Consider the following 11,365-nt stretch of genomic DNA (forward strand, 5'->3'; position numbering starts at 1 on the left):
GCCGATCGTTGCTTTACAGTGGTTTGAGTTTTGGCACGTACTACACATTTTCCTATTTGGTTTATAAAGGATTCGATTAATATGAATGTTTCTTGGAAAATTTGTGCAAACAACCAAATTAAAGGAAATGTTTCTCTTATTTGCGGTGGTTTATCTTAATAGATTTCTTAGTCTAGGGCGGATTCCATGTAATAATGCAATGTAATTTATCATTGTAAAACCTGTAATGCCATTTTTAACTCTAAAAGACTCTATTAATTTATTTCCTCAACAAGTGTCTTTCATTAGATTATAGATAAGTTATACGAGTAGTAAGCAAATTTCGTTTATCCTGATCCAAGTAGGTAATACTCGTACATCGCTAAAACAATGCTAACCAACACATTGACTACTTGATCTTGTATTGAAATATGAAGACAATAATTTGGTAAACCTTGAAGTTCAAGATCTGGATCTTATTTATCTATATTTAGTTTTGATACCTAGATCAGGAGTTCAAATATATCACAATTTTATTTATAATCCAGTCAACAGAAGAGTTGACTTCAAAACGTTGTTTCGGCTAACTGATGTTGTCCGTTGTTCGCAACTGGAATATCTACATTAGAGAGAACTCTACTTCTTGGTGATATCCTCTCCCCCGAGCGTTCCATTGGTTTCCGATGCCTCCATCCTTTGGTCTCGTTTCCTTCCTTCCTGTATCTCCCTTTCTTATTGTTGTTTTCTCCCTGCCTCTTTCTGTGTACTCCTCCTCTTGGCTGCCTGTGCTTATGTCTGATTCTTCCTCTACCCCCAGTACTCTTTCTTCGCCGAATGTAATATTTTTTAAATTTCAAATGGTACCCCCTTAAACAAATTATGGTTGTGGATGGTCGAAACTACAAACATGCCACTGATACCAAAAAAACCAGAGAGTCCAAGTTATCTCACCATTAGGAATTTCGAACATTTATTTTAAGTTGCTAGTTTTGCTAACACCTTTGTTGGTGTACCATTTTCCCAGTCAATTTACTCCAAAAATCGTCAATCAGAAATAGAAAACTTACAGTTTTAAAATTTGGTCAAAATGTTCTTTAGGCCTTCCTTTTGTACATATCCAAAAACCACATATGTAGAGGGTGTGCCATATGCCACAATTTTGAATTTTAGGTATATCTTGAAAACTATCAACTTTTTCATAATTTATAAAATGTAAGCTCATTAAATGAAGCCATGCAGCATGTTAAGAGGATTTACCACCGATCCAGTTGTCGGTAGGGAACCCTCTGGATCCAAAGCAATGGAGGTGGAAATGTGTCGTCTGCGCTGGAACCGATCCGACCCGTGGACTCCGCCTCACCTGGTTCTATATTGAACATAATCTTTTGCATGATATTTTGCTCATTAAAGACAGGTTGCGGACCAAGGTGTGTCCGTCGGAAGGCAAGTGTCTCATGCTCAGTCGCCTGCTTATACATCTATACAGGGTCGCCATTAAAGACGGAACGGGAGGTCTCACGCTCAAACCATTTGAGATATAGCCATCCATTTGAAATTATTTCACATAAGAATTTTGAGGTTAAAAAGAATTTTGGGTGATTGAGTGCAGCAGCCATCTTGAATTTTTTTTAATGCTAATATAGGTCATGTGATACGTCATTCTCTTTACATGTACTCGGCATTCAGAATTTATTCCGGATTCCGAGCCAGATTCTGAATCAGTAAAGATTGATTAAATCAGATTAAGTAGTCGTAATGGTTCAAATTATTATGGGATTAAGTTTTATAACAAACTACTTGTTTTGAAATTCTCTTATGGAATCTATGCGGTTTTATGGTATCAATGGAAATGTTGTAGATTCGAGTATCCAGAGCTATGTTGTTTAGAGAGGTGCCATTTGAAAGTTAAAAAAATATGACATTCGGCGAAGGTAATCAAACATTTTCTTTTGGCGATAAAGAACGTAACAACCTTTTGTGAAGGTGGAAGCCTGTGCATCAATTCAAAATTTAACCGCCGGCGCCGGCGCATTTAGTTTCTCTAAAAAACGGTGGAATTTTGAAGAAAAATGGCTACGGGTATAACATGTTACATAAAAGCATAAGTACTCTTCAAGTAATTATTCAATAAGTGAGGGATGAAGTGGAGTGTGGACGGAATTTGAAGCAGATGCTGTTGAAAGCTTAACAAATCAAATCAAATTTATATTCAACTGCTATACCTATGAATTTTTAGACACACCTCGTAACTTACGTTTCCGTAATTGAGGATTATATCATGTCAATGTCATAGACGCAGAGACTTGTTATAGAGGATATGTGGTCATTTTTATGATTTTGACCGTGTTTATTTATTTATCAAATTTATATTTCGATAGAATGCTAAAAATGTTGAGGTAATGGGCCAATAATTCTTTACATCGATCTATGGGGTTTGTCTAATGCCTAGAAACGATTTTTTCCCAAATATAATATCCCATAATAAATATAATGCATAATTATAATTCTACAATGAATTTAAAAAAATCAATGCGGCTTAAACCCCATATGATCGAATTGTAGTAGAAATGCATTGAAAAACGTATACAATAACCGAGGATTATATTTTGTTTCAGAAATGGATGACTTCCAAATTGAAAAGAAGTTCTTTTAATTTTAGTTTATAAGGTTAGTTATTCAGATGAAATTTTTCGAGTCCCTTTATACCGCAATTGTACTTCCTTTGTCTATAATATTGTTTTTAGTATATACAAAATTTGTATCTCTTGTTTCCTTAATACCCTTTTTCCTGCTGATTATATTACTACTATGTATACGGCTTCATCACAGACGCGAATTATTTCGACTAATCAACTTAGTTTTAAATATGAATTTATTGTGCTTACCTTTAAATTCCCTAGTTTTGTTAAATGAGTGGGTACATAATTTCCTCGATCATTTCTGTTAGGAGTGTGTAATCTTAAACAAGCATTATCGGAATAAGAATGATATGTCCCCGAACTAAAACAAGTATAAATTGTGCACAACTCTTGTGTAGATAAAGCGCATTTTTTTAACCCAAAATAGCTTTTGTTTCGACATCACCAATGGATATATTTCTTGCAGATGTGTCAATCTCCCTTTGTGCGTACCCTCTTCCGACAATCTGTTCTTAAGGTATAAGGGAATAATACCCGATCACGATAAGAAGTCGAGGAGGAGGGCTATGGTTGGTAGAAATTATTTCCTTTCGTTGAGACCTTTCAAGCGTCTCAAAACTTACTTCATTAGTCGACGAAGGGAAAATGTTGAGGGTTTCCAATATTATTTGTTCCCTTACATTTGAATGTAACACATAATATTTGACTCTATATAATCGTGCCATCAGTTCCACCCCGAGAGAAAACGAGAGGGGATGAGGACGGAGTGATGAGATCACTGAATTTACAGATGGTAATATTTTATTCTTGAAACCGTACATTTGGGAAGCAAAATTAGCCGTGGATGTTTTACCTGATTACCAACACTTCCACACACTTGACTTTTAAGTGAACTTGTTGTGAACGTTAAATGAAAATTGCCATGTTCAACTAATTTACGGCACCTTGGATCGACTCATTCTGCTGGATACAGGAGGGGATCAACTCCCTCCCAGCCGGTTCCAATCTAGAGATTGACGGCTTACGCCCACAATACCCTAAAGACACAAAGTAGGTACGTCGAAATCTGCCGGTGAAGCTGGACACCGGGCACTCGACGCCATTACAAAAGTCTGCAATTTTCACTTGGAAGGCAACGTCATCCCCGAAGTACTCCCAAGACTCCCCAGACGCTATTTCGATCTGAACACCGTAAATAATGATGGAGCAGCTATACATGATAATATTTCGGATTATTTACGAATAAACATACAGTTATTTCATGTCATTTGAATTTGTGTCTTAGTGTTTTTTTTTCTTTTACTATTGTGTGTCATTGCGCAGTTTTCGTATTAATTTTATCGTTTTTTTGTAAATTGTATATTTGGATTTGTGTATTTGATTCAGGATTTGATTGTAAAATTGGGTGTTAATTTCAATTAACGCACGTGTTATTATCCCTGATAGAAGAAATAACGGAGACGCAGATGTTATGATGTAAGCGTTAGATCGGCGTAAGTGGGAATGCGTTCTTTCGAAACTGACGTTATCAAATCTGATGGTGATTGGCGATTGCTTTGAAAATCTTGACGAAGGAGTGTGGAAGTGGTATTCCCTTAAATGCTGGAATCAACGTAAAAACTGCTGGTGCGGCTGCTACTACCTGTTTCATTACTTTTTAGCGGCGGTAAAAAGAGCGTGTAAATTTGTCAACCTCGTTGTTTTGCTGAAGGTAGTTCGTTCGAAAAAGTTCTAGTGATGAATAAGGGTACATGATCCAGTGTATTCGGGCATGGATGTCTGTAAATTTGTAGGGCTGAAATCCCGTCCAATTAACAATAAAGGTCAAAAATAAATAAATTAGGCATATTCCAATTCTGCGACCCAATTTCCTTAAAAATATCAAATGATGCTTAAATCATAGGTCAAATCAAAGTAGAAACTTATTCAAAGACATTCAATTTTGTTTCAGAACTGGCCGACTTCCTTTGAAGGGTTTTTGTAGCAAATCTTGTTAAAAGTAGGTTTATGAGGTTAGGCATGCAGATAAAATGTTTCGAGTCCTTATTATTTAATGAGAAGACCACCTCAGACGATCCCATCTCAAATTAGAGAAACGTCTTTCTGTTTTTCTCGTTTCCCTTGAAAACCAAATTTAATGTAGCTAAGTGAGATGAGACGTACCTGATAAGCATACATAACTGAAGGCATCAGATTTGGTTATACTAAGAGGACATAATTATAATAATCTAGTTTACGTTATACCGCATAAAATGTTTAATTTCCCTACCAAATGTCATGTGAATTAAATTTAGCGACTTGCTTTTAAATGCGGTGTTGAGAGTATATAATAAACAAAATTTTACGTTACGTTGATACAGTTGAGTTATTTCCTCTAGAGAGGTATGTAAAACCTTTCATCATCCCGTAATATTCTTATTTGGTGAATCCCAACACAAGCCCCACCACTCCCTGTGTGAAAATAACTTTATATTCCTGCAAAGCAACGAAATTTTGTTAGGGAATATTATTGCGTTAAGTTTATGCCGCAGAGATGCAAATAGCTTCGCGAATTCGCGGCGTACATAATTTTACAATTTGCAACTTACGTGTATCTCGTTCAGATACGAATCTATTTAAATTTGAATGGAACTTTTCTACATTTCAGCGGTACGATTTATTATAATGTAAATCTTAAGTTCACAGATTGCTTAAAATTACTCTGCCTTGATGATACATACAAAGTTAGTGTCAACAGGAGTCATAAATAAAATGTTCCCGTAAAGTTTAAAAATAATCGTTTCCTGTGAAAATGTTTGAATGTTGATTTCTGCTTTTCAAAAAGCGGCTGCACTTATATTGTATTTCATTAATTAGATTTTGAATGACGCTTTTAAGGTGAATGTATTTTATATTTAGAAAACATTTTTATAGTGAATTGGTTTACATTTTTGGTGTAGGTATGAGAATCAAAACAATCTTTCAGTTTTGAAAATTCTCGGATCTGTGTATTCTGGACAATTCAAGTATCGAAGATTTTCTGAAGTAATCGTGGAAGCGGGAGAGGGAGGGGACGTTATTTCTCCTAGAGAAGTTTGTCACAATGCTTTGGATCCTAGATCACCTATCGATCTCGGGTTATTAAAGATCCTCTATAGATTTCTCTTTTGGACAATTGTCCACCTGTATGCTTCTTCCTCTCTCTGACACAAAACATACAACTAACCACGTTTCTGTATAGCGTATCCTAATCAGTACTTTTACACATGCAACGTGCAATTCTTCCTAACACCTGCACTCTCAGAAACACGTGCGCTAATTAATTTTGCCTGATAATAACCCTTCTTATCGCAAACGACCAGATGGAAGCTTATTTCTAACACATCTAAATTGAACAAATTACCGATAAAAGATAAATAAGATTTACGCTTTACAAACATTTTTAAAAGAACTTTCTATTGGCCAGTTTGCAATTTAGCTCCAACGACCAATTAAAAACGAGATACTCTGTTGTCTCCACTGTTCTAAATTGAGTCACTTTATTTATAATACATCCGTGCATAAAGTACCTTACACTACTTAAAAACAAAGTATCTTACCAGATTGCTTAGTTCCTCGTAGGTCGTATAATATTTTACGTACTAATTTATAAATTAATGTGACGATTTCAATTACAATCATAAAAGGAAAATTACAACTTGTCATACAAGTAAGCACTATTTTTCTATTTAGTTTAATATAATGTTGGTAGTAATTACTTCTTTAATATCTACTTTAATGTGAATTAGTACATAATTAAATGTAATCTTGAATAGAATCAAGCAATGAAAATAGCCACCTAACTATAATTAAGTATTTATTTACCGGGTACATAGAAGGTTCTAATAATGCATTTCTTCAGACAATTGAAAATAGAAATTAGACATACTCAAATTCAAGTTGAACACGAATTTGAACTATCTTAGAGCAGTTGAAGGTAAACATTTGAAAACTACCAATTTTAGGTTCAATATCTCACAATTATTTTCCATAATAAGGTAGGTAACACGCGGTTAGAAAGACCATTTTCTCCGTGCCTTTCCGTTAAATTTGGGCTTGTAAGATTTGATTGTACAGTTTTGATCTGTGGTTTATACTTTATACGGTTTTTAAAAGGAACTACTTGAGAAAAATACCGTAAAATATTGTCATACCATGTACCCCAATGATGGAAATAACTAACTGACGGCCAACTTTTGATGCTTCCCGTATATGAATTGATACTATTGATAGAAACATGCTAGGAATAAATATTTTAAGCTGGTTGGTTCTGAAATTCTTATAGGTAGTAGAGTACCGTACCGTGTAGTAATAAGAAGCAAATAAAAGTTGTCGATCTATGACACAGTTACACCGTACAATGTGGTTAGTACTAGTACTACTTAGCATATAAGTGTTATAATATAACGTTACACTAAATTGGTGTGCATAGTTTCATGTTAAAACGTGTTTATTATGTGTGCACCATGAACAATAACAATTAAAGCTTCATAAAAACAACGCAACATTAATTCTGTAAAATTGAAATACAGACAATCAAATTAGACTAATTTTCCCATTTGGCTTTATGGTAATTACTGACGTTCATAGTTCGTCATGTATATCAAAATCTGACGAATTTGGAGATTCTGAATCTCTTCCATTCCATGCCTCTACAGATGAAATATTGTAAAATCCTCTTGAAGGACTAAAGCTTTCCCGTCCCCGAAGGAGATACCTACGGAAATCCTATCGGAAACAACTTGCATAATTTGTATTTTTTACCATAAGAAATTATTTATTCCATTAACAGAAAAGGAACCTTTCATTAGCGAGTACTTAGTCGTTTTAACGTTCACCACGGCTACAGAGGGGTAACCAAATCCGCCCATTCCTAGGGCATGTTCTAAATCAGACTGGTCCCCTGCTTGACTCCACATCCACCTGTTTGTAATATTAAGAAAATCCCTCCAAGCGTGAGTCCCACTCACCCCCACATTCTGGCCTTGTGTTTTTCACCTACGCGTTCTAGAATATCCAAATAATTATTACGACAATCCGACCTGCAGTCTAAAATATTAGGTAATACGGAAATTACGCAGAAGGGTTTGCTTTGGCAGCCGTTTTTAAAGGAATCATCGTTCAAGATCTGAAAGAAATAATAGCGAAACGTCCGATGTCATCCTATATACGGTATAGGTACCTGTAAAATTTGCGGCGCTGGAAGATCTTCCTCAATCTTATCTAAGCACCACCTCACAATGTCCGTGGATAAGGGGCCTCCATTATAGTCTACGACCGACCGTCTGGTTTTCTTACCAAATCTGAAATATTTCACGGTGGGATATCTTTGAACGTATTCCTTTGTTTTTTCCGGATGAATAGTAGCATCTAAAGCACCAAATTTCATTTTGCCTTTCAATTGGAAAGCCGCTGAAACCCAATGAGACGCTAAGTTTTTGCACTGTCCACACGAAGGCCCGTAGAAAACAACAAGCCACATATCATGGGAATCTATGACAATGTTGTCGAAATTGTTATCTGTCAGTCTGACAACATTCTCGCTGTCAAATAGCTGAAAAGTTGCACAGGTAGAAAATTACTTTAAAGAAGTTATATACCTGGGGTTTAGTTTTTGATTTGGTTGTAGTGGGTATCATGGCAAGGGCGTCGTCAATAAAACCTTGCGCCGTTCGTGGTCCATCGAAATCCATTGGCTTCTTCTTATTTTCCCCGAACATTTTAAAAGTGGGCAAGAATTTTATATTATACCGCTCAGTCAAGTATTCGTCTTTATCAATATCCACAGCGCCCACTTTCACAACGCCCTAAGGAAGCAATTTACGGAATTGACTTTGAATTGGTGATTCCCCACCTTTAGAGCGTCCGCGGCTTTTTGAAATTCAGGATAGAGTTTTTTACATTCCACGCTCCAAGATGTGAAAAATTCAACTAACCACAAATCGTTACTCTTCAAAACCATTTCATTGAAATTCGAACCGCTGAGTTCTATTATATTTGAATTAGGCGGATCTAACGCCAAAGCCGATGTTAAAACGTGCAATGCTGAAATGGGTTTAGATATACACTCTTATAAATGAATGCCGGATAGATATTACCTAATAATCGCCACATTCTGAAACTTAAGTCGTTAAATGCACCCGTCGACGCTTTTGACAGGATACTGACAAGTGCCTTCTACTCAATAAACCAAATCACGTTTGCTGATTTCGATTTCTATAGCAAGTCCTCCATTTTGCGTAGATATATATCAGCTAATTTGAGGTTTGCCAAAATGTTCAAAGAAATATGTTACTAGCCTTCAGAATATAACAAAATGAATTTGCCTGAAATTATACCGTAGGTACTTAGTAAGTTCCGAGGTAAGTTCTTCAATTGCGATTTCTTCAACGTATTAGGAACCATTATAAATAATAGTCAAACTCTCGATCGAAATCAAACTATAATTCGTCGTTTAGGGACAGCCATTGTGGTGTTTACAAGCACGAAACTACTTAGGAAGTTGTTTATGGATGTTGAGCGGCATCACTTTTATTTTAAATGATAAATGGTTGCACTTACTGCAACCTACCCACTAAAAAAAACAGCGGTAACAGTTGAGTAAAATAAAAAATCATCGCCTCGTGCAAAACAATAAAAGCGAAATGATTTGCGCGCACATTAACGTGAATAAGTAGAATAAGTTTTTAATGTTCGTATACGTTAAATCGTTAATTTTACGCTACTCGTATACATTCTCTTATTACTTATATTACTGTTTTATTGACAACGGCACAATTTCGAAAATTAATGAGAACTCTTGGCGGATATAGAGATATAGCAAATCATTAATCGTCATTCCATCAAAAATGTTCATTAGTACCCGGAATGTTTACAAGTACCCAAATTAGTAAGTAGGTCTTGTAAAGTGTGGGTATAAAAACGCCGAAACAATGCGAAACTTATACTTGTACCTATATTTTCCTTACAGGCAAAAGGTAATTAATTGTAAATATGTTATTCTACAAAACCTGCACCAATTTGATGTACTATCTTGTACCCTGCTCTTAATCCAAGATATTTTATGACCGCCGCCGATTTACAGTGGACTTTGCTAATTAACGTATAGCTGTCAGTTTTTTGTGTTGGTATTTTATGCGGCATCTTAGGTACTTATACTCGTATATGTCAGTCAAATTGCACCTACTGCCGGTTGTTAGTGAATGGCGGTTATATTTTATTCTGAACACATGCAAACATAATATTGTATAGTTTTTACGATAGTCTGTCATTAGTTTACGGTATTTTTTACGTAATATGTTTGTTTGCCTATCCCGCAATACTCTACAAATCAAATAGTTGGTTACATAAAAACCGCATGGGGGTAAACTGCCTAAAAAGCTATTTTGGAGATGATGGTGGGGAGCCAGTGGAATAGCTCCAAAACTAATGAATTAGGTGGTTCTGAAGTTAACATGCAACTGGAGAAATCAAAATGAACTTAGAAAAATGCATCGGCCTAACGCAAAACTGCAAGCTTTGAAATCTATCAATGACGATGGCATGCCTCCAAAGAGCAAGGCATTGCCTGAAGTAAGTATGTCATCATGATACAATATTATTTGCAACGCTTCGAGATCTATCGTGAACGGCTGATACCAAAGGGCGCCTACACGAATTGATAGATGATGAATGATGAAATGAGTTCAAGGCCACAATGAATGAGTACGGTTATGAAACGAGTTCAATCACTGAAAGTATCAAAGAGGGGAGCAGTGTTCGAAACCTTGATGACGTATCGAGTAGACGCGCGACCCCAGCAACATCGATACATAAAATAGAAGCGAGTAGTGTCGCACCGAATAGCGCTACTTAATACTTATAGTAGAGCGCTATGATGCTGAAGGCGAGTGATGGTGAGAAACCAGTTCTGCTCGACTCCGCGGTCAGTGCAGGAATGTTCCGATATCGATACAGAGAACGATGCGCAGCACCATGTGTATGAAATTCAGAGTAAAGCGCAAATACATTCACTGTACAAACGTGAATCATACAAAGACAAAATCTGCAATTGTAAAATTAAAACTCCAGCGAAGGAGTCAAACAAACCGGAACCGAGCTCAGAAAAACCAAGCATTCAAGTGAACACGATGAGCAATTCATAACATCTTAGAATAGTAATCAATTCCCTGATACGCAAGTTCCTGTTCTCGATCGTTCGCTTAAATCTGACTCGTTGGATCCACTTGGCAGGTTTGCCAAACTAAGTTTCGTTCCCGAATACTATCATCCAGTGTTCCAACCTGTTCGCCTGGAGCTCTTGGAAACTAAAGAATTTGAGGGTAAACCAGAAAATTGGGAAACCTTCCGTGATACGTTTGAAGGCCTCGTACACAAAGGGGATACCATTTCTATCATAAAACTTCAAAAGATTACAGTAGTACCTAATAGGGCCCCTTCACGTGCATTCCCGGAACGACGCTCCGTAAGTTTTGGAGTGACGTCAATCCAAAACTGTACGTGTAGTTCATCCTCGCGCCATGAATGATACGCGCCTGGCGTGGAGCGATGGAATCAAACATGTTTGAATTCCTGGCGTGGCGCGAGACCCTCCGCGCGCCAAAGGCGAGCGTGTAGTTTCGTTTTAACAAAGGCTCGGGAAAGGCAAGGTCATTATTCACCAATGTTCTCATCATAGCTAACAATCGTGGCAGCTAACAATTATCGCACTTACAGGGCATGTTGCAAAT

At 36.5% G+C, this 11,365-nt stretch overlaps 1 protein-coding gene across 1 annotated transcript; it reads right to left on the minus strand.

Annotated features, from left to right (window-relative positions):
• Window positions 1–6,125: 6,125 nt before the first annotated feature.
• On the minus strand, window positions 6,126–9,225 carry LOC116164172 (protein disulfide-isomerase A6 homolog). Its single transcript, XM_031478312.1, has 7 exons — window positions 8,735–9,225; window positions 8,491–8,681; window positions 8,237–8,443; window positions 7,819–8,190; window positions 7,607–7,764; window positions 7,401–7,559; window positions 6,126–7,353 (listed from the first exon to the last, which is right to left on the minus strand). Exons 1-7 carry the CDS (start codon window positions 8,748–8,750, stop codon window positions 7,221–7,223), a joined length of 1,236 nt encoding a protein of 411 aa, XP_031334172.1. The 5' UTR covers window positions 8,751–9,225; the 3' UTR covers window positions 6,126–7,220.
• Window positions 9,226–11,365: the final 2,140 nt, after the last annotated feature.

This window comes from Photinus pyralis, unplaced genomic scaffold (genome assembly GCF_008802855.1).
Source record: "Photinus pyralis isolate 1611_PpyrPB1 unplaced genomic scaffold, Ppyr1.3 Ppyr1.4_LG2, whole genome shotgun sequence".
NCBI classification, from domain to species: domain Eukaryota; kingdom Metazoa; phylum Arthropoda; class Insecta; order Coleoptera; family Lampyridae; genus Photinus; species Photinus pyralis.